Source organism: Astyanax mexicanus, chromosome 2 (genome assembly GCF_023375975.1).
Source record: "Astyanax mexicanus isolate ESR-SI-001 chromosome 2, AstMex3_surface, whole genome shotgun sequence".
Classification (NCBI taxonomy): Eukaryota; Metazoa; Chordata; class Actinopteri; order Characiformes; family Acestrorhamphidae; genus Astyanax; species Astyanax mexicanus.
This window is the reverse complement of record NC_064409.1, coordinates 3,419,452-3,443,896: the sequence shown is the minus strand read 5'-3', so window position 1 is coordinate 3,443,896 and position 24,445 is coordinate 3,419,452. Positions and strand designations below refer to the sequence as shown.

The window sequence follows — 24,445 nt, the reverse complement described above, 5'->3', positions numbered from 1 at the left end:
TGATCAAGGTCCCTTTAATGGTATGCCCTTCTCTTCTCTAGGGCCCCCTGGTTGGAGCCCTCATAACCAGGGCCCTCTAAAAATATGCCTCCCTCTTTCCTAATAGCCAGAAGTCAGAGCAGTGGCACAAAACCTCATCCATAAGGGTCCCAAAAGCATGGCTAGGGCCCCCAAAAGCATGGCTAGGGCCCCCCAAAACATGGGTAGAGCCCCCAAAGGTATGGCTAGGGCCCCCAAAAACATGGCTAGGTCCCAAAGGCATGGGTAGAGCCCCCAAAAGCATGGCTAGGGCACCCAAAAGCATGGCTAGGATCCCCAAAACATGGCAAGGGCACCCAAAAGCATGGCTAAATCCCCCAAAAGCATGGCTAGGGCCCCTAAAAGCATGGCTAGAGCACCCAGAGGTATGGCTAGGGCCCCCAAAAGCATGGCTAGGATCCCCAAAAGCATGGCTAGGGCACCCAAAAGCATGGCTAGGGCACCTAAAAGCATGGTTAGAGCACCTAAAAGCATGGCTAGAGCTCCCAAAAGCATGGCCAGGGCCCCCAAAAGCATGGCTAGGACCCCCAAAAGCATGGCTAGGGCACCCAAAAGCATGGCTAGAGCACCTAAAAGCATGGATAAGGCCCCCAAAAACATGGCTAGGTCCCAAAAGCATGTCTAGGGCCCCCAAAAGCATGGCTAGAGCCTCCAAAAGCATGGCTAGGGCCCCCAAAAACATGGCTAGAGCCTCCAAAAGCATGGCTAGGGCCCCCAAAAGCATGGCTAGGGCCACTAAAAGCATGGCTAGGGCCCCCAAGTGACAAAGGGGTCAAAGTCCCTAATAGTCAGAGGATGCTTAGAATTGAGGGACCTCAGAAATAAAAATATATGGTATCATAAATGTTGTTAGGCATTGCAATATGTACTTTTAGCATTTTAACCTAATTTGAACATACTTTTAATGCTCTTATGCATACTTCCTTTTTGGAAGTATACTTAAGGGAATGTCAAACTTCAAGTTCAAAAACAAATCAAGCTTTTAAATGCACTTAATTTAGGAAGCTCTACACCTTTAATCTGAAATTTATTATTTATCATTAATAGCTATATACTTATCATGATTATGACTATGATTGGTGGACTGGTCTATGTATGTAAAAACCCAATCATACACAAGGTACAGCTGTGGTAGGAATGGTCCCCCAATAAAACAATCACACACACACACACACACAGCAAACAAACACACTGTAGCATGCATATCCTGTTATTCCTTCATTAGTTCACAAACTCATCAACTTAGTCCACTAAGATACAAAGTACTAAGATATGCACTGAAATAATGAACCTGAACCTTTTAAAGGATCAACAAAATGTGCACTACATTCCATTATAAAAGTTTTAAGACACTACCCCTTATGCCCTTCATCTCTAATCAATATTCCATTGATTATTTAAATGATTCATCCATTTTTGGCAAGCATTGCCTGGTATAAGTGTATGCTCTAATCCATTTCTCTTTCTTTTTGCTTCCTTCACAAACATACCCTATACCGTTTAAATAAATATAACATATTTTGGCTTTTTAATAAAACACCAATACATCATTACAATAGATTGCCATCATGTATTGCGTACAGTGATGCACAGGAATAGGCCTACAGTGAAAGTGGACAACATATAATAGCCAACATGGTTTTCATCATTTTTGTGACTATTACTATGATTGAAAGACTGACCTATGTAAACATCCAGCCATAGAGAATTATAATTACATTCATACTTTATATAGTGGGCCTACTCTAATCAGCCATAATAAATAAATTAAAAAAAATGGTATATATAAAAAATATAAAAACGCTTTTACAGGTGCAATAAAAAATACATTTCTTGGCACCAAATAGTACCTGACAAAAGGCCTTCATAAAGGACGATAGGGTCATTAACTCTTTCTACACTGACCTGATTGACTGGACAATATTTGAAAGCAACATCTGTTCTTTGCTAAATAAAGCATTTTTTAAATTGCCAACATTAAAACAACATTAAAAAAAAAAACTAAAATGTGCTTTATTTAGACGTACACAGCTCTGGAAAGAATTCACAGACCACTTCAGTTTCTGAATCAGTTTGTCTGATTTTGCAGTTTTCATGCATCTTGGCATGTTCTCCTCCACCAGTCTTACACACTGCTTTTGGATAATGTTATGCCACTCTAAGTCAAGCAGTTCAGAAACTCATCAAAGAAACTCATCATTTTTAAGTGCTCTTTTATTTTTTCAGAGCTTTATATTGTGGCCATATCGTCCAGGCCTTATATGTAATGTGACATGATGTAAAAAATAATAATGCCTAAGTTGTCCCCACAATTTAATTATCTTGTTAATTTTCTTATTACATCTGTTCATTTTGAGAGATTGTAGCTAATTAGATACTTTTAAAAGGGGAACAACACCTTACTCCAACATGCTATTCTTCAGGACCTAATTAGCTTAATAAATGTATCATTTATATTCATACATGTACACTACTAGTCAAAAGTTTTAGAATACCCAATTTTTCTCTGTTAATTTTGCCATTTAAGTTCTTCAGGTCCAGTCAAGAACACTGAAAATTTTGCAAAATCCAGTGTAAAAATGTTAAGGCCTTTAAGCAAAACAAATGACCTAAAACTGAGAAAATGTATTTTAAAAACAAGAAAATATTAGTAAGGAGTATTGTAAAATTATATTGTAAAAAAAAAAAAAAAAAAAAAAAAAAAAATATATATATATATATATATATATATATATATATATATATATATATATATATATATATATATATATATATATATAAATTGTTTTAAAAAGAGGGGATGGTTTTCAACAAACAATTCATTTAACAATGGAAATAAAAAAAAAAAGCTTTGGAAATGGAGTTTTTGAAAAACATCAATTTCCAAAGTCTTTGTCTGTATTAAAGCAGAGCAATATGGTGTTGCTGCTGTTACTCTCTACTGCAGCACATTCACATTTTCATCATAATAACTAGAAAAAGACTAGAACAATAACCCTATTTTTAATCACAGTTTTCATGCATCTTGGCATTATGTTCTCCTCCACCAGTCTTACACACTGCTTTTGGATAACTTTCTGCTGCTTTACTCCTGGTGCAAAAATTCAAGCCGTTCAGTTTGGTTTGATGGCTTGTGATCATCCATCTTCCTCTTGATTATATTCCAGCGGTTTTCAGTTTGGTAAAATCAAAGAAACTCATCATTATTACGTGGTCTCTTATATAAATATATAAGAGCTATTTTTACAAAATAGGCAGTAATAAAGTAGGGAGACTCTTATGAGGTGAGAACGAGGACTTTTATTTTGTAAAGCAGTCAGTGGCGCTGCCATTTTTCCGTGTCGACGTACAGGATAGAGTGCAGGCGCTGACGTGGAGGATCTGCGGTGTGTAGACTTCAGTCTGTCAGAGTCTGCAGGAACATTCCCAACATGATTAAAAAATTCGACAAGAAGGACGAGGAGGCCGGTAAGAGCGAGTTTCAGTCTTTATACGGGTTTATTAAGAGCAGAAACGCTGCTTTATGGACATTTATTTAGCGGTTAGTGTGCAGTGAGTCTGACTGGACTAGCCCAGCTAGGTTAGCCAACGTTAGCCAACCATATTAGCGGCTAAAATGTTAGCTGTTACCTGTTTTAGCTAAATAATTAGCTATATAAGGTTAGTTAAGTGTCGTTAAAACTCTTCTCTTACTGTATGTAACAGTAGTCTACCAGTAGTGTGTCTGTTTTATTCATAAAGTCTTCATTTTGCCTCTATTTAGCTAGCTAAGCTAACTAGCTAACGTAGGACAGCATCAGCTGAGGTAGAACCTTAGCTAAGTTAGCTAACGCTAATAACTAAGTTAACGTTAAATGGTTAAACTCTAGCTGGCGTAATTAAGTTTAGATTTCTAAATTATATCTGTGATAAACTGGAGTCTGTTTAGTTAAATGTTAAAATAAAGTAAGCTAAATTTTCATTTATATAGCTATATAAACACTGAGTGTATTTAGTTAGCTTAGGTTAGCTAGGTCTAAAAGCAGCCACGTAGCTAACTAAATAGGATGTTGTCACTTTTAGTCGTGTCACACTAACCAAGTTAGATTATGCTGTTCATACACTAGTACACGACCTTAAAAAGACTTAAAAAAAAAAACCTTAAACAGACTAAAGTCTGACACCCTCTCACATCTAAAAACAAGTCACAAAAACAAGTTTACATACTACACATATTACACATTCAACTACAAATAATGTGTATATTAATGCTGTAATTTATCAGAGACTTTATCAGTCCCCAACAACATTGTTTTTTTCTGCCACACTGTTCGTTCTTGATATTTTTAATAGAACACATTTTCTGTTAACTCTGCCTATAAGCTTCTTTTCCCAGCTTTTTATTCTACAACCTTGTATAGCAAAGAATCACATTTTACTGAATTTCACAGCTATACGTTTGCCTTGGTTTTAGATAGAATTAATACAATAAAGAACATAATTCTTGCAAAATGTTTGTTTATTAAACTTGTTTGTATCAAAAACAACTTCACAATAAAACAAAGTAATACTAAATAAAATTAATGTAAATATAATGACTTATGTAATATTATTTGCACAATGCATTCTTTTTGCAAATAGTTTGTACACAGTCACATACAACTCATCAACATTAAGATCTTCCTAAAATATTTAATTCTAACATTTCCTCTCTACTGTTACACTGCGAAGTTGCAGTTAATATTTTGATAATCGATTAATCTTGTTTTTCTTACCCATTCATTAACAAAAGCACCAGCATCTTATTTAAGACCGCATACTGTCTTTGTACTTATGCTGTAACTAAATTGTATATGGAACACACAAGTGAAGTCAAGTAGTTTTATTGTTAATATTGCATATGTACAGGACATTCAGAGAATTGAAATTGAGTTACTCTCCTATGCAAAAATTGCAGCAAGTACAGAAAATAAAATTATGAATATAAAAGAATGAGAGACACTAAATGCACAATACAACAAGGTCACAGATATAGATAGACATAGGTGAAACAAGAGACACAAAACAATAGTTCAAATGCAATAGTGATGGGGGAATAAAGTGGGAATGACGGTACCAGTATAAACAGAACTTGTATAAATAGTAGTGCAAATATAGGTATAGAATAGGGGTGGGCGATTATGGCTTTAAAATAATATCACAATATTTCAGGGTATTTTTGCAATAAGGATATACTTGGTAATATAGGAAAACTAAAATAATTCATTCATTTCAGGAATATAGTATAATAGTAGAACAGAATAATCATAATATGGCAAAATAAATAATATAGCATTAAAGTAGCAAATAATATTGCAGAATCTGTAGTGCGTGCATATAAACTGCAAACTAAAACAATTCTACAATAAATACACCTAAAGCTTCACATTAGACTACTTTTAAGACAGAACAGCCCTATTATCACGATATGGATTTTTAATATCATGATATTTCTGTGTCATGATATATTGTGTCCGATATAATATTGCCCACCCCTAGTATAGAGGTATATAAGCTTGAGGCTGTGCAAGTGAATTGGTGCGTAACATTCTTTAAAGTTCACATTTGTAGGAAGAATTAAAGTGGGTATGACTCTGCAAGTATAGGCAGTAAAAAGTTGCATTGCAGTCAGATTCTCAAAATTTTATCTGTTCATAATCACTTTAATTGTATTTATAGGAAGTGGCTCCAACCCATTTCAGCATCTGGAGAAGAGTGCTGTACTGCAAGAGGTGAGGAGCATACTGAGCACTGACGTTTTTTCTCAATGTGACTGTCAGAACTTTGTGGTCATGTGTGATCAATCTAACCTTATGTGTTTGTTTTTAAGGCTCGCATCTTCAATGAGACCCCAATTAACCCACGGAGATGTCTGCACATCCTCACAAAAATCATCTACCTGCTCAACCAGGTCTGTGCTATTATACACCAATACACAGATTACACCTACGTTGTATGACTTTGTTCATTGGGCTCTTCTTGTATTCTCTTTAACTAAATATCTTTCCTGTCCGCAGGGTGAGCACTTTGGGACTACAGAGGCCACTGAAGCTTTCTTTGCCATGACCAGGCTGTTCCAGTCAAATGATGTAAGTATTTATATATTTACGTATGTGTTTGGAATTGTTTTTTCAGTCGAATAACCCCTTAACAAGCATTGGGCAGTATTGGGCTACAGGTGTAGGTGGAACAAAACACATTTTTCTCTGCAGAAAAATACAATTATATAATTTACATTCTGACATAAAATACCTAAAATTCTAGACATAAATGTTTGACTGTAAGGAAATGTAAGGTTTGAAAGACATAAAATGTTTGATTTGTATTAATGAAAATATTGATTTCAAAATTAACCTCAGGAGTTTTTAGTTTTATATTTTTTATTTTATCGTATTTTGACAAATTTTGACAGGTTGCAGATTTACTTCACTATTGTATAATATTCTCTTTTTAAAATTAACATTTCTTATCAAACATGTTTTTATGTAACACTTTAATAGAAATCCTAAAGATTTATGTCTGTATTAAAGGTCTAATTATATTTTTTTACTAAATCACTTTTAACCTGATTTCTATTCTGATAGCAAACCCTGAGAAGGATGTGCTACCTGACCATAAAAGAGATGGCCAACATCTCTGAGGATGTCATCATTGTAACAAGCAGGTAATATAAGAGCTGAGTGATTTATAGTTATAATTTATAGAATTGTTATTTTTTCATTATCAGCTTGCATTAAAACAAATCTGTTTTTTTTTTAGTCTCACCAAAGACATGACTGGTAAGGAGGATGTGTACAGAGGCCCGGCCATCAGAGCTCTCTGCAGGATCACTGATGTGAGTGCTTATTACAATTACAATAGGTACTACACACTATATGGGCACCAGTCAAAATTTGGATGCTCCTTAAATTAAAGCTCCACTAGGTAGGATTAAGATTTTGTTCCCGTGGGCTCCCCCTACAGTTGTAGAGTGTAATAAATGTTTCAGGCGGATTAGTTTCTTTCTCGTTTTCTGGCTTTCACAGACATATTTGGTCTCTTTCCAGCTTCTGCCAGAGTGTCTGTATGTTAGTTTATAAAGAATGAACCAGTAGTCCTTGTAGAACTGTTAGAACTAAAGGTCGGAAAGCAGGTCGCAGTTCTCGTGGCCGCCTCGGAAAACTTGGGCTGGTTTGAGCTCAGATGAGCTGTAATTTTACTTCTTAAAAAGATCAAAAATCAAGGAAATCCTACCTAGTGCTGCTTTTAGTAAAGTAAATATTTTATATTCTTCAAAGAAGCTCCTCTTGCTTATATACAGACAGTTTTGCACATCTTTGCTACATTTGTCAGTCAGCTTTATGAGGTAGAGTCACCTGGAATTCAGGCTTTCAGTTAACAGCTGTGCTGAACTTGTCAAGAGTTAATTACTTGAATTTCTTGCCTCTTAATAAAGTGTATGAGAGCATCAGTTAAAGTAAAGTAGCGAAGAGCTAGAGTTACAGGTATACAGTGAATAGCTTGATTTGAGCTCGAAGTTCTAATCCAGATTATGAGAAGCAAATCACATCAAAGTCATCGAAAACATTGCATGATGAAACTGGCTCTCATCAGGAAAGGAAGAACTCCCTTCAAGAGTTCTCTCTGTTGTACAGGATAAGTTTATCAGAGTTACCAGCCTCAGAAACCTCAAGTTAACAGTACCTCAGATAAGAACATCTAAATGCTTCTTCACAGAGTATTTTGGTTTGTTTAACAATTTCAAGTTACTACATGATTCCTTATATATTCCTTCATAGTCTGATAGATCACTTTACTATTAATTTACGATGTAGGAAAAAATACAAAGATACAACTTAAACTTAGGTATTCTATTAATCTCTTTATCCAATAGACCACCATGCTGCAGGCCATTGAGAGATATATGAAGCAGGCTATTGTGGACAAGGTGGCCAGTGTCTCCAGCTCTGCTCTGGTCTCCTCTCTGGTAAGAACACATATTTGAAAACTTTTAATTTTAGATGCAAGTCACATTGTGCTGTATTGATATTTTTAGCTAAAATAATCTTGTGTTTTCTCTCCCCCTTCAGCATATGGTGAAGATGAGCTATGACGTAGTGAAGCGTTGGGTCAACGAAGCTCAGGAGGCAGCTTCCAGTGATAACATCATGGTGCAGGTTGGTGTAATGTGGTGTAATTAACTGACTCTATAGTGTTGTTTCTCTTTTTTTTTGTATAAAAGGTTTTTTCACCTGTTGTGTTTTTTTTTTATAGTACCATGCCCTGGGTTTACTCTATCATCTGCGTAAGAATGACCGTCTCGCTGTGACGAAAATGCTCAATAAGTTCACCAAGTCAGGCCTCAAGTCTCCCTTTGCCTACTGCATGCTGATTCGCATTGCCAGCAAGTTGCTGGAGGAGACTGAGGGAGGGTATGTATGCATAAATACTAGTGCATCCAAAAAAAAATATGAAATCATTGAAATCAGTTCAAAATGTGAAATTGTACATTATATAGATGTATTAAACACAGAGTGATCTATTTTAAGCACGTATTTCTTTTATTGTTGATAATTATGACTTAGAGCCAATGAAAACCCAAAAATCAGTGCCTCAGAAAATGTGAATAATAGACTTTTCTTTAGGCAGTGTGGGCAGTGTTCCAAGTCCTGCTGGAAAATGAAATCCGCAACCCCATAAAGGTTGTCAGTAGCAGAGGGAAGCATGAAGTGCTGTAAGATTTTGTGGGAAAACAAAACTGCACTGACTTTAGACTTGATAATAAAACACAGTGGATCAACACCAGCAGATGACATGTCTCTCCAAACCGTCACTGATTGGTGGAAGCTTCACACTAGACCTCGAGCGGTTTGGACTGTGTGTCTCTCCACTCTTCCTCCAGACTCTGCTCCCTTGATTTACCAATGAAATGTAAAATTTACTGATGATCAGTGATGGTTTCATTTTCCAGCAGGACTTGGCACACTGCCCACACTGCCAAAAGTACTCAACTGCCATAATCATCAACAATATAATAATTCAGATGTGTTATTTTCATCCTTTTTGAGTTGTGCATTGAGCATAACATATATTTAACAGGCTTGTCAGTCACTTGTGTGTTTTGTGTAATCTCTTACAGACATGATAGTCCACTGTTTGACTTTATTGAGAGCTGTTTGAGGAACAAGCACGAGATGGTGGTGTATGAAGCAGCCTCTGCTATAGTGCATATGCCCAACTGCACTGCCCGGGAGCTGGCCCCTGCTGTTTCTGGTTGGTGTTTTACTTGTTCTTTGGTCTTGCCATATTTTTCACACTTTAAGGCGGACCAGATTATAAGGTGCATCATTAAACGTCTATTTTCTGCTCTATTTTCTTACTAAAGCCACACCTATATAAGGCACATTATGTGATACTAGTAAGGAACAGGGGTGTTGCCATGTTTCCTTCAAATTTATCTGGGTGGTGGTGACTCAGTAAAGTAAAGCTTAGCAACGTAAACAAAACTGTAATTCTTAAAAAGCGCTGGATGTTAATCTATTTCTCTCCTGAAAACAGTTTATTTGGGTGATTAAAGCATTTCTTTCTCACAGTAAGCTTAGATTTTCAGATTTCCACTAAGACTGGGTGGTGCAGCATTAGCAGCTAACCGCTAGCACAAGCCACGTTTAGCACTAATAAATGGCACTCGACAGCACCACACTGAGGAACCCTGAGTGTTTTCCGGTAAGTCAGGGCTATATTAGCTAGCGGTTTGTTCCACGTACCTTGTTTTAACACAGTGAACATGCAGACTACAGTCCAATGTACTCGCCTCTGAATGTCGAAAGAGCTAACGCTTAGCCCGGTTATCAGATAATGCTAATGCTGCTCCAGCAGTGCTAGACGCACTGATTATTTTTGGAAGCATTAAAGGATTTTAAGTGTGCCTTATAGTGCGAAAAATATGATATACATTTATTTATTAATCATCTTTCACATTATATTATCTTTTTGGGTGTTTTTTTTTTTTATCAGTGCTCCAGCTCTTTTGTAGCTCACCCAAGGCAGCGTTGCGTTATGCAGCTGTGAGGACTCTCAATAAAGTGAGTATTCTCTCCGTACTATTCATTTTTTTAACAAATTAGAACATATTTTTTTTGTGTATATACAGTCATACTTAAAATGATTGAACCCTTTATAATTGTCTTTATTAATTTATTGTCTCATCATCGGATTTCACTAAAAGTAGATGAAGAGATCCCAGTATCCCAAATAAGACAAAAATGGGTGTAAAAAAATACAAAAAAGGTCCACCAGGCTTTTTATTATAATCACTGTAATTTTCCTTATGTTCACTAGGTGGCAATGAAGCACCCCTCTGCTGTGACTGCCTGTAACCTGGACCTGGAGAATCTGATCACAGACTCTAACCGCAGCATTGCTACTCTGGCCATAACCACCCTGCTGAAGACCGGCAGTGAGAGCAGCGTGGACCGCCTCATGAAGCAGATCTCCTCCTTCGTCTCAGAGATATCGGATGAGTTTAAGGTGCTTAAACTTGTCACAAGATTTAACACATTTATATGCATATGTTGCATGTTCTATACATGCATTTTACTCGCTCAGTGTTTGAGTTGTTCAGCTGACGCTTGTGTGTGTGTGTGTGTGTGTGTGTGTATGATTTTTCAGGTGGTTGTGGTCCAGGCCATCAGTGCTCTTTGCCAGAAGTATCCCAGAAAACACAGTGTGATGATGAACTTTCTGTCCAACATGCTGAGAGACGATGTAAGTGTTGATTTGATGGAAAAAAAATGATTTGTAGTCAAAGGTGTGAAAAGTATTCACATTCATTACTCAGTAGGTAGAAGTATAGATAATTCTATAGGGTTTAAATTACTTCTGTATTTTAGTTGAAGTATCAACTCAAGCTTTCTACTCTTTAAAGCCCCACTAGATAGATGCAGCGCTGCATTGAGGTGTAATAGTCTGTGCCGGAGCTCCTCTGAGCTCAAACCAGACTCTGTACGTTTTCCGATGCGGCCACTGCCTACGCTCGCGAGAACTGCGACCTGCTTTCCGACCTTTAGTTCTAACAGTTCTACAAGGACTACTGGTTCATTCTTTACAAACTAACATACAGACACTCTGGCAGAATCTGAAAGAGACTGAATGTGTCTGTGAAAGCCAGAAAACGAGAAAGAGAAACTAATCCACCTGAAACATTTATTACACTCTGCAACTGTAGGGGGAGCCCATGAGCACAAAATCTCAATCCTACCTAGTGGAGCTTTAAGTAAAAGTGTAAAAGTACTGATTTTAAAACTACTTAAAGTATAAAAGTACAAAATATATTTTTCTAAAAGCCAGAATGACAATAATGTTAGTAAATATTATTTGGGATGCACTAGGCTTCCTGTTTCAGCCAATGCTGTCCAATGAAAAACAAGTATCCATTTTTGTCTATTTTTATTTTACTACGTAATTTGAACAGAAAAACTGTCCCTTACACTGTGCCAAAAATTTTTTAATGAACTAAATAAAAATTACCTAAAATAAACCGTCTTTGTCCTGTAATATTGCTATTTTGGAGATACTTGGCTAACGAGATAACGAGGCTAATAGATAATTAGATAAGATGAGAGAGAGTAGAAGTAAAAAGTCGTCTGAAATAAAATAATTCTTCCAGTAAAGCATAGATATAATATAAATACAGCAGTATTTAAAGCTAAAAATCTTACATTAACACAATTTAAACCAATTACTGACCTTTTCTCTTGTGCTGTGTTCTGCAGGGAGGCTTCGAGTATAAGCGTGCTATAGTGGACTGCATTATCAGCATCATTGAGGAGAATCCTGAGAGTAAAGAGACGGGTCTGGCTCACCTGTGTGAGTTTATTGAGGACTGTGAGCACACCGTCCTCGCCACCAAGATTCTGCACCTGCTGGGGAAGGAGGGTCCTCGCACCCCGTCTCCGTCTAAATACATCCGCTTCATCTTCAACCGCGTGGTGCTGGAGAGCGAGGCAGTCCGTGCAGGTGAGCTGATTCTGAACGTGTAGCTGATTCTGAATTATTTATACTCACCAACAAGACCCTGATAGCTAGTTCACACTGATACTCTAACATATACACCACTTAATCACTAAAGTCCAAATGAGACAGAGAGACACAGAGTGAGAGACAGACAGACACAAACAAAATAAGAGAGAGAGATACAGATGAACAGAGAGAGTGAGAGACAAAGACAGACAGAACTAGAGAAAGTCACATACATACAGACAGAGGGACAGAGCCAGCGAGAGAGAGAGACATGCAAACATACAGAGCAAGAGAGGGACAAAGGCAGACAGACAGAGCAAGTGACATACACACACAGACCGCAAGAGAGAAAGACACACAGACAGACACACAGATCAAGAGAAAGACAAGAGTGAGAGGAAGACAGACTGACGGTGAGACACACATACACACAGACAGAGCAATAAGCAGACAAAGGCAGCCATGGACCAAGAGAAAGACGGACAGACAGTGAGAGAAAGATAGACAGACAGAGCAAGAGAGAAAGACAGAGCGAGATAGAGAGACACGCAGATAGACAGATCAAGAGAGAGACCAAGGCAGACAGACAGATCAAGAGAGAGACCAAGGCAGACAGACAGAGCAAGTGACATACACACACAGACAGAGCATGAGAGAGAGACACAGACAGACACACAGATCGAGAGGAAGAAAGACTGACGGTGAGAGAGAGAGACACACAGACAGACATGGATTGACAGACAGACAGACAGACAGAATGTGAGACACACACACAGACAGAGCAATAAGCAGACAAAGGCAGTCATGGACCGAGAGAAAGACGGACAGACAGTGAGAAAAAGATAGAGAGAGCAAGAGAAAAAGACAGACAGACAGACAGACAGCGAGAGAGAAAGACAGGCAGACGGAGCAGGAGAGAAAGACAGACAGACAGAGCAAGAGAAGGACAGACAGACAGAGCGAGAGAAGGACAGACAGACGAGACAAAACAAAAGGCAAAAGGACAGACAGAGTTTGACACAGACAGACAAAGATTGAGAGACAGACAGAGCAAAAGACAGGCTGACAGACAGAGCGAGAGTAAGACAGAAAGACATGCAGACAGACAGAACCCTGCAAGAAGCTGCGCATCTCCAGTAGGAATTGTAGCTCATTTTCCTTCCTCCTGTATTTACTACTGATGTCTCATAATGACACTGAGGAAACTAACGTGCATTTATATAGTCTATTTTTTATCTAAGCATAATTTATTTATTGATATTTTTATTTATATATCTAGCTAGCCAGCTTACAAGGTTTGCTTGGTGCTTGCTCTTTTAATATATTTAAAAACATGTTTATACAGCCATGTTTAAATGTATAAACTGAGATAAACTGCCCTGCATTTCAGTGGATTTGTTTGATTATAAGGACATGACCCTAAGCAGAAAAACAGTATTACCTCATCGTTTTAAAATGTCAGATTAAACTGTGATTTATACTGATCCCAGCCGCTGTTCCAAGCTTTATTCAGTTGGATTGTTAGCTCAGAATTTGGCCAGAATCTGGTTTAGACGTGAAGCTGTTATAGTAGAGTTGTTTGCTTGAGGAGTTTACAGCATTTATTTATTATTCAGCCTTTCATTAAGGTTTTAAACACACTGCACACAGTCCAAGCTTTTATGACTCACCTGAGCCACGTGCAGCTCGAGCTCCACTTGAGCTGGGATACAAGAAAAGGCAAAACTTTATAATGATGTGGCTAAAAAAGAGTTGAGAGGCTTTAAGGCAGAGGGGGGCATTTTTCTAGAGTGACTGTGTTGTAGTTGGCCTGGTAAACAATGCTTTCACTGACTTAATAAATAATTGTTTAGCAATAAAATCACATTTTTTGGTGTTTTTGCAAATAGTTTTTATGATTTATTTTGTGTTTCTCAAAATTAATGCATGTTATAAATATTATATAGTTTTGCTTTTACTGAGTAACTGCATAGAGATCAGATGTGCATTTCGCCATTCTAAACATATCATTCAACCAGGAATCCATAGCAAAACATGCACACTACTTTCTGGTTAAATGCACTCCTTGATTCCTTGCCATGTGGAGAGGGTGTCAACATTCACCTTTTTTGTATAAATTTCATGTCTGTAAGCTTCTTTTGCAATATAATTTTACCAATTTTTAAATAATACATTTACTTGGTACACTGGATTTTTGTGCCATTTGTGGTTATTGACTGGAGTGGGCTGAGCGCTGCCACTATGATCGGGAGATCGCTGGTTCGAATCGTGGTAATGCAGCTTGTCATCAGCTGCCGGAGCCCTGAGAGAGCACAATTGGTCTTACTCTCTCTGGGTGGGTACAGTACAGTAAATGGCGCTCTTTCCCCTCATCACTCTAAAGGGTGATGTGGATCAGCACAAGGCTGCGTCTGTGAGCTGATGCATCAGAACCGAGTCACTGCGCTTTCCTCCGAGTGTTAGCACTGCTGTGATGCTACTTGGCAATGCTAAAGCTATCAGCAGCAGTTCAAAAAGAGGCGGAGTCTGACATGTTTCGGAGGAGGCGTGTGCTATTCTTCACCCTCCTGGTGTGTTGGGGGGCATCACTAGTGATAGGGGAAGTCCTAATAAGCGGGTTGGGTAATTTGGCTTGAAAATTTTGGAGAAAATGTAAATAAAATTATAAAAAAATAATTAATAATAAAAAAAAGAATAAAAAATAAAGGGGAAAAATAGGAGTGTTCTAAAACCTTTTATCAGTATTGTACCTCTATACTACATCTGCAAACCTTTTGAAACATGAATATATATTTTTTCTTCTTTCCTGAAGCTGCTGTGAGCGCCTTGGCCAAGTTTGGAGCGCAGAATGATGACCTGCTGCCCAGTGTTCTGGTCCTGATGCAGAGGTAAACTTGTATGAGAGAAAATAGCATTAATATACAGGGTTTCCCCCAGGATTTCCTTGAAGGTGCGGTGGCAGGACCCCCCGGTTGGGAACCGATAATTTATATTTTAATACCCTTTTCCAAAGAAAATTAAGACCAACTCGCAAGATCATATACGTTAAAATAAAAAAAACTATTAATTGTTTACGTTTAATCTAGCTGCTTGAAAACTTCAAATGTGAATGCACAAGACACAATACGAGACACAAACATTACAATTTTCTCACTGTACAGTATACACAATTAAACTTTATACAAAACCAAATTCAATTTAATATATTTAATATATATGTATTATTTATTCGCTCTTATCTGTATTAGGTATTTTAAATGTGAGAATGAGTAAATAAAATAAAAAATATTATTGAATTTAATTAAAAATTGTGCTTATTAAAACAGACAAATAATATCTTTAATCTTTAATTTAATTACAATAAAATGTTTACTGGACCGTGAAAACAAATGCATCACAGAGCTGTTCTAGGGTGCCTCTATTCTAGGGCCCTACATCCTTGCTTTATGACAGCTCCAGAAACAGAAACATAGCGTGATTTTCACTCCACCAGGTGAGTGAGCCTGAGTGGACACCTGCGTAAGTTGAAGCTGTTTAATCACTGTTTAATTCATCTCTCTCTCTCGCGCGCGCATTATGTTTCAGTCTCTCTCTCTCTCTCTCTCTCTCTCGCATTATGTTTCAGTCTCTCTCTCTCGCTATTTACAGGCGCGCTCTCGCTCTCTCTCTCTCTCTCGCGTTATGTTTCAGTCTCTCTCTCTCGCTGTGTCCTATACTCACACTCTCTCTCTCGCGCGCGCGTTATGTTGGCACTGCATGACTAACTACCGATTTCCACCCCCGAAGTTCAACACATGGCTGACGGAATTATTCCCCCCTAAATTTAGCTCCGGCAAATTTAAGACATTTTGGTTGAAATTTTAAGACAAAATAAGACTTTTCAAGGCCTTATTTGACAAAAATGAAATTTAATACCATTTAAGACTTTTTAAGGACCCGCGGCCACCCTGCTACATGTGCAGGACTGGAACACAGCTGTGCGTTTAGGAATTACGGCTAGAGAAGCCCTCACCTGTAGCCTCCCGAAATAGATGCAACATGCGAAACCAGCCGTGTTGTGTAGGCTACGTCTACAACATATTACCGATATAACCCTTGAACAATGTTCAACAACTTGTTCACAAATATAAAAAAACATCATTTCAGCGCCACATACCTCGGATTCAGTTGTCCAGTTTGACAGCCGGTGTCCTGTCGAGATGATCAAATTCCAGTGTCAGAAACGAGAGAGGGCGGGGCAACGCTGATCAAGCGCGGGAAAAACGCCGGGCTCCGAATTTTCACGAAGGGTGGCGGGGAAGAACGAAGGCGTGGCGGACCGCCGCACTGAAATGAACGTGGCGGAAACCCTGATATAGCCCCATGCTGGATATTAACATTAATATTAAAAGCTCATAAGTTGCTCCTAAAATCCTGTTTTATCTTGATAATCTGAGAGAAAGTGTGTGTTTGACCTGTAGAAAGAAATAACTCGGGTTGTTTAACATGTTTTTTCTGTTGCAGGTGTATGATGGATAGTGATGATGAAGTGAGGGACAGAGCAACATTCTACATGAATGTCCTGCAACAGAAGCAGAAGGCCCTGAATGCTGCTTACATCTTTAATGGTATGTTTCCTAATGCACTGGATTAACTTTGATTAACTTTATTGTTATTATAATAATAGAAAAGGTCAAAGGAGGAAAGATTTTATTTATTTTTAATGTTAATTATTTTGTTTTGTGCTTAGGTTTGTCCGTCTCTGTTCCTGGTCTGGAGAAATCACTCCACCAGTATACACTCGAGCCTTCAGAGAAACCGTTTGATATGAAAACCGTTCCTCTCGCTTCTGCACCAATCACAGAGCAGAAAACAGGTAGGTTTGTTTTCCTTAATATATCATTCAGATTTCAACCATGCAGTGAATTAATTCAGTATTTTACTCCAATATCTGTTTAAAAAAAGTTAGAAGCATCTTGCATAAAACTTAGAAATCTGTTTTATTTGACATTTTTATATCATATTAATGTTATTTTTTTTATATATTTTCTCCTGTGTAATAGAAATTGCTCCAGTGGCTACGAGCAAGCTCCCAGAAAAACTTGCACCTTCCCGCCAAGATATTTACCAAGGTAAGCAGATCACAGCTCACAGATATTCTCAGCATTTTAACTGCTTTTTAGTTAAAAAATCACTGGGGGGGAAAAGTTAGGCAAGTTCAATATTTATAGATACTGTTGTTGTTATAAACATACAGTACCAGTCAAATATTTGGACACATCTCTTTTCATTCAGTGTGTTTTTTCTCATTTATTATGATTTTGTTTTAGTTTGTAATTTAATATCGAAGACTATATGTAATATATATTATAGCTTCTCCAATAGTGATATACAAAAGCAGTCAGCAAAAAGTCATATTCATTCATTTTACACCACATTATTAATTTAATACAAAATGTAGGGATATTCCTTCACCCTATATTATTAACACATTATTAAATAAATTAAACGCAATATATAGCATAATATGTGTATTGTTTTCAAAATCTGTTATGCTAAAGATAAGGAAAATATATTAAACATGTAATGTAATGTAATGTAATATAATATCATGTAATGTAATATATTATAATATATTATTTAATATATAAAAAAGTGAGTGACAAGTACTGTAGCAGTCAATAGTTTGGTTTTGTGGGTTTTTTTACATTTTAAATGTAATATTTAACAAATTATTAAAGATATAAAGAAACACATGCGAAAAAGTGTTAAATAAACTAGAATATGTTTTATACTTTAGATTTATCGTTGAGCACACTCTTGAAGAGATTTTAATCTCAGTGTCTTCATGAGGGAGGGTCACATGTAATAGTTTTCTCAGCATCTTGAAGGAAGGAGTTCCTGGAGGTGCTGAACAATAGTTGCTGCTCCAGCTCATCCCAATTAAATCACCTCAAATCACCATCTCAGTTCATCAGGTTTAGATCAGTGGGATTAAATCCATATGTGTCCCTTAAATATTTACATTTCTTTAATATTCTACAATGTACAATGTAGAAAATATGTAAAAATAAAGATATGAAGAAAAACATTGAATGAGAAGTTCTCAGCTGTATAAATAAATTAGTTTATTAATTTTAAACTGTGTTTTATCTTGGTTCTCTCAGAGCAACTTGCTGCCATCCCCGAGTTCGAGTCTCTGGGTCCTCTGTTCAAGTCTTCAGAGCCGGTCCAGCTGACGGAGGCTGAGACGGAGTACGTGGTTCGCTGCATTAAACACACGTTCGCTGCTCACCTGGTGTTCCAGTTCGACTGCACAAACACTCTAAACGACCAGCTGCTGCAGCGCGTGCTGGTGCAGATGGAGCCCTCAGAGTCCTATGAAGTGGTGCACCATGTTCCTGCACAAAACCTGCCCTACAGCCAGCCCGGCTCCTGCTACACACTGGTCCGGCTACCTGACGATGACCCCACAGCAGGTTATACATTATTTTATTAACAAATATGATACTACAGTATTTTACTTGGTAGTATAGGGGCGTGGGGGGATCCACCAACAAAGATCACTCCAAGAGCAAGGCGTGTAATAGTCAGTGAGGTCACAATGGACCCCAGGGTAACTTCTAAGCAACTGAAGGCCAGTGTATCATCAGGAGAACACTGAATAACAGTGGGGTGTATGACCAGGTTGCAAGGAGAAAGCCACTAGGCTTTGGGAAGAATGTTTTGTCAACGCATGTGACAAAAATAGAACTTTTTGGTTCAAATGAAAAGCCTTATGATTGGAGAAAGGAAAACACTACATTCCAGCATAAGAACAATATCCCATCTGTAAAACATGGTGGTGGTAGTATCAGGGTTTGGGCTTGTTTTGCTGCATCTGAACCAAGGACCAAGGCCAAGAGGAAGATGAATGATCACAAGCCATTAAACCACCAAGCTGAACTGCTTGAATTTTTGCACCAGGTGTAAAACAGCAGAAAGTTATCCAAAAGCAGTGTGTAAGACTGGTGGAGGAGAACATGATGCCAAGATGCATGAAAACTGTGATTAAAAACCAGGGTTATTCCACCAAATATTGATTTCTTTGTATGAAACTTTATATGAACTTGTTTTCTTTGCATTGTTTGAGGTCATTTCTCATTTTCTGCAAATAAATGCTCTAAATGGGAATAGGTTTATTTGGAATTGAGGAGAAATGTTGTCTGTAGTTTATAGAATAAAACAGCAATGTTCATTTTACTTAAACATATACTTATAAATAGCAAAATCAGAGAAACTGATTCAGAAACTGAAGTGGTCTCATACCTATATAGTATAATATTTTTGTCTTAATTGTTTAACTGGGTTCTTTTTATCTGCTTTTAGGACTTTTGCTTAAATTTTATGATGTTTTCGGTCATATTTTTGCAGATATATATAAAAATTTAGTAGATAAACACTTTTTCAATGCTTTCCTTTCAGTTACCTGCACGTTCAGCTGTACTATGAAATACTTGGTGCGGGATTGTGATCCGAACACAGGCGAGCCAGACGATGATGGTTATGATGATGAATATGTGGTACATACACCTACAGTTAAAAACCGTGTTTAATACTGGTTCTAATTATTGAGTACATATTAAAAGTCCTCATCCTGCCCGTGCTGTTCTTCGTGCTTCCTGCAGTTGGAGGATCTGGAGGTGACGGTAGCGGATCACATACAGAAAGTTCTGAAGCCCAATTTCGGTGCAGCGTGGGAGGAGGTTGGAGACGAGTTTGAGAAGGAGGAGACTTTTGCTCTGGCTTCAGTCCGAACTTTAGAGGGTAAATGATATGTTTGTTCTTATTAATTCTGCTGTAACTATTATAGCATGTATTATAGTATGTTTTATGACACCGCTTGAATATATACAGGGTTTGTACGGCCATGAAAAACCTGGAAAAGTCATGTAATTTGAAAATAGCAGTTTCCAGGCCTGGATAAGTTTTGGAAAAATAAAAAACACCCAGAAAGTTTTGGAAAAGTCATGGAAATTTGGTCTTTTTGTCTCCGTTTATCCCTGAGAAAATTTATTTTGAGCTAACAAATACATAATCTCAGAGTTAATTCAGTAATTTAAGTTTATTATTAAAAATTGTGTCAACTTTATCATATTTATTTTAGGCCTACTATAATTGATTTTGATTGTAGTTTTAGATAATTTTTGGGTTTTATTTTCCGTGTCTGCAATGAAGTTTTAAAAATCGTTTGGTCATGAAATGTATTGGTTAAAACATGTATGAACCCTGTATGTAAAACAATAATACGTTCTGATAGATTAACCCATAAGAGCCCAGACCCATTTCTGATTTAAAAATGTAAATAGGATTAATTCAGTGAGCAGCAAATTCATGTAGTTTTTTTATTTTTATTTTAAATTTCAATGTCTATGTAAGCATTTAAATAGTTAAAGGGTTGGAACAGAGCTGTATAAGCGAATAATATACCTATTAAAAGAAGCTAGTTTAGTTTTATCTCCAGCACTAACCCTCCAGAACTTCTACATTCTGTGTAGGAGCTTTTAAAGGGTCTGTGAAACACACACAGCACCATAGGCTCTCTTTGATCAAAACATATTTTTTAACCTACACTTCATACACTTTAGTTCAACATTGGTACTGATGGATTTTTTTTTAATAACCTGTATCCTGTATGTATTTCCACAGAGGCCGTCAACAACATCATCACCTTCTTGGGGATGCAGCCGTGTGAACGCTCAGACAAAGTTCCAGAAAACAAGAACTCTCACGTCCTCTTCCTCGCTGGTAAGGATTCACCTCAGCTTTATTTTTAATTATTGGCCTTTGGGGAGATTTTCCATTGCTCTTCATAGCAGTACTAATAGTCTGTGCTATATATAGTGTGCTATGATGGATACGGCAGCATGTCATCAGCTGCCAGAGCCCTGAGAGAGCACAGTTGTCCTTAATCTGTCTCTGGGTGGGTACAGTATATGGCGATTTTTTCCTTTATCACTCCTAGGGTGATGTGGATCAGTACAAGGCTGCGTCTGTGAGCTGATGTATAATAACCGAGTCGCTGCACTTTCATCTGAGCGTTAGCGCTGTGATGCTACAGCATCAGCAGCAGCTCAAAAAGAGTCGCAGACTTCACATGTATACCTAAATTTTCACCTTTTTGCCTTTTTTTTCTGCAGGTGTGTTCAGGGGGGGTTACGACGTGTTGGTGCGCGCTCGCCTCGCCCTCGCTGATGGCGTCACCATGCAGGTGACCGTCCGGAGTTCAGACGAGAACGTGGTCGATGTCATCCTCGCGTCTGTGGGTTAAAGTGATAAAATGCTAGATCCGGTCACATGCCAATCAAACCGGATCTTCGCATGTTTAAACGTTTTAAAGATGTTGCCTCTTCTGTGCTAAATAATGTATGTTCTATTGTTCTGTTGTATCTTTTTCCACTTTTCACTTTCAACTTGGTTTGTTCAGTGGGGAAAACAATAAACTAAAGCCTGAGCTGATACCATTCACTAAATCATCTATGGTTCGTAGAGCTTAGTTGTATTCCTGTGTTTTCCACACTGTAAAAACAACTGTGTCGAAAAATCAAGATGACCTTTACCTTTACATTAACTAATAAACAGCACTCAAATACATTAACACTTGTGTAGTCCTTAATTCATATTGAGTCAGTCAAAACACGAGGCCAAAAAGTCATCAAAAAACACTTTAATTATAACAGGAATTTTCATCATGCTGTTTTTTTTATTTATTTAAAACAAGTCATGTACAGGTTAAATGGCATTCCATTAAAAAAATATTTTCATTTTATAAGTTGCCATAGTGTACATCCATTAAACAGAGAGCTCAGAGCACTTTTAGAGCTCTACAGTTCATGCTAAACAAACTCTGTGCTTTAATTTAAAGTCGAGGAGTCACTTCTCTTGCTCTTTTAAGTGCCAGATTTAGTAGATTCCTTTTTTTTTATTTTTTTTAGAGTTTTCACACCTGAAAGTCCAGACCAGAGTTTGCACCAAGCTTAATATCTGTTATATTGTATTTACTGTATTTGTTCTGTTTAGTTTCGGTTTCACTCTGCATTTTAGTTGATTATGCAGACTAAAGATATTTATTACATCATGACATCATCATCATCAGAAGCAGCAGCAGCTTCATGGGCGGAGTTTCTTTATTCTTCTTATTACGTAATATTTTGTTTATAGAATGTTAGTTACCGTATTTTTCGGGCTATAAGGCGCACTTAAAATACTTATTTTTTCCCAAAAATCGTCATTGCGCCTTATAATGCAGTGCGCCTTGTGTATGGATTTTGCTTGTGTTTACTGACCTCGATTTTTATGTGATACACGGCGCTCTGTTGTGCAGAATTCCTCACCCACGCCAGAAAAAGATCCCCCTCTTGGGCTAGCGCGCGGTTACCTTTGACTACGGCCTGCCTCTCGGCTGTGGCTCAGGGTAGCTAGTTTCCACTGTAGCTCCGTGGCCAGAACAAGGTGCCGGTAAACTTTCCTTTCCACCCGTTCTGGGGTAATAGCACAAACTGTTTCTTTTTAGCGCCCACTTCTAAGTAAAGTTAACCTCTTAACACGCGCTGGCCCACCGGCGGGCCAGAAATATTTAATATTTCATAACTGGCTGTGTTTCTGAATAGTTATGAACAGTTACAGGTTCAATATAGACATCCAATATACCATTTTAAAGCTTAGAATCTCTGCTTTTGAGCTATTTAGCCTATTTAGCGGAATATCCTTTCAGAAAATAAACATTTAGGGCGAAATATGCCTTGGTTATGATTTTAATAATTCATAACTCTCATATTTGCGTTTATCGTTCGCCCATATTTCATCGAATGCGGTCATGTCATACACCATTCGAACCGTCTGGCTCTCCGGATTCCAGAACTGTGCTTTTACTGTAGGATGTATGTTTCATGAATTAGAGCTGCGTCAGAGCGCATGTTTCCAGTAATAAAAGGCTCTCCTTTTGTAACCTCCGGTCACTGCCGCCACCCCCCGAACACACACCCGCGCTCAGCCACAGGTCCTACCTTCAAAACGCGTCCAGACTAAAGAGAATCCATCAATCCAGTCTCCTGTAATCCACAGTTATATCCAAACAGCGCTGGAAATCACTTCATCCAGAAATGAAACTTATCCAATCTTTATCTCTGTTTTAAAACCGTTTTATTCACCGAATTCGGCACAACACGCTATTATAGTCAGAAGCCTCGCGGAGTAATGCGGTACTTGCTGTGCTTCAACATAATATTATGGTCTGTCGGAGCGTTGCGGCTACCGTTGTCAGGAGCGTCGCGGAGTAATACGTACTTGCTGTGCTTCAACATAATATTATGGTCTGTCGGAGCGTTGCGGCTACCGTTGTCAGGAGCCTCGCGGAGTAATACGTACTTGCTGTGCTTCAACATAATATTATGGTCTGTCGGAGCGTTGCGGCTACCGTTGTCAGGAGCGTCGCGGAGTAATACGTACTTGCTGTGCTTCAACATAATATTATGGTCTGTCGGAGCGTTGCGGCTACCGTTGTCAGGAGCATCGCGGAGTAATACGTACTTGCTGTGCTTGTTGATTTATTGCTCAGAGATGTTGTTATTTTTCACAGATATTGTGAAGGATTTATTGCTCAGAGTTATTGTTACTGATATAAATAAAGTTTCATTTAGTGCGCCTTATAATCCAGTGCGCCTTGTGTATGGACTAACACTAAAAATAGACCGTTCACTCATCGTGCGCCTTATAATACGGTGCGCCTTATAGTCCGAAAAATACGGTATGTTAAAATTTCAGCATGATGCTTCGTTTTTCAGGTGTTATGCTGAATTTTAGCTCTCTATCAGAATCCAACTCCCCTTTTCACGTTCACGCTTTCTCCCCGCAGCAAAACGAGTGTAAAAGATTCAACTTAGATTTATTTTATTTCTGTTTATAACCATTTAAATTGTAGTTAATCTTCTGTTACAGTAAATAAATGTATTCCCAGTCTAAGTGTTTGTGTTAATACGGCTGCATAAACTGGATTTCATCACAACACCAGTTTTTTTTTTTTTTTTATTTCTCTGGTTTGTTTAAAGACAGACTTAATATTCTGTAATTTGTCTGAAAGTCAGAAACAATACTATCTACTAGTGCATCTCAAAAATGTTTAACATCACTGACAAGTTAATTATTTCAGTAATTCAGTTTAAAATGTAAATCTTATTTATTATACAGATGTATTACATAGGGCTGCAACTAGGGATTATTTTGAAAGTTGACTAATCGGACGACTATTTTTCCGATTAGTGGATTAGTCAACGATTTTTTTTCTCTAAAAACAATAAAAACAGCTGAACATGAGATTTAAAGGGCATTTAAATGTCTGGATGTTGTTAAAACGTGCAAATACTGATATTTA

The 24,445-nt window shown here is 37.7% G+C and overlaps 1 protein-coding gene across 1 annotated transcript; it reads left to right on the top strand.

Moving 5' to 3' along the window:
- The first annotated feature begins 3,359 nt into the window (after positions 1 to 3,359).
- Positions 3,360 to 21,673, top strand: copg2 (COPI coat complex subunit gamma 2). Its single transcript, XM_022671782.2, has 23 exons — positions 3,360 to 3,507; positions 5,737 to 5,789; positions 5,888 to 5,968; positions 6,075 to 6,146; positions 6,642 to 6,721; positions 6,817 to 6,892; positions 7,931 to 8,023; positions 8,127 to 8,213; positions 8,311 to 8,468; positions 9,176 to 9,309; positions 10,054 to 10,121; positions 10,378 to 10,566; positions 10,708 to 10,803; positions 11,811 to 12,054; positions 14,870 to 14,945; positions 16,561 to 16,664; positions 16,787 to 16,912; positions 17,100 to 17,168; positions 18,204 to 18,515; positions 19,501 to 19,598; positions 19,704 to 19,842; positions 20,725 to 20,823; positions 21,216 to 21,673. Exons 1-23 carry the CDS (start codon positions 3,471 to 3,473, stop codon positions 21,344 to 21,346), a joined length of 2,622 nt encoding a protein of 873 aa, XP_022527503.1. The 5' UTR covers positions 3,360 to 3,470; the 3' UTR covers positions 21,347 to 21,673.
- Positions 21,674 to 24,445: the final 2,772 nt, after the last annotated feature.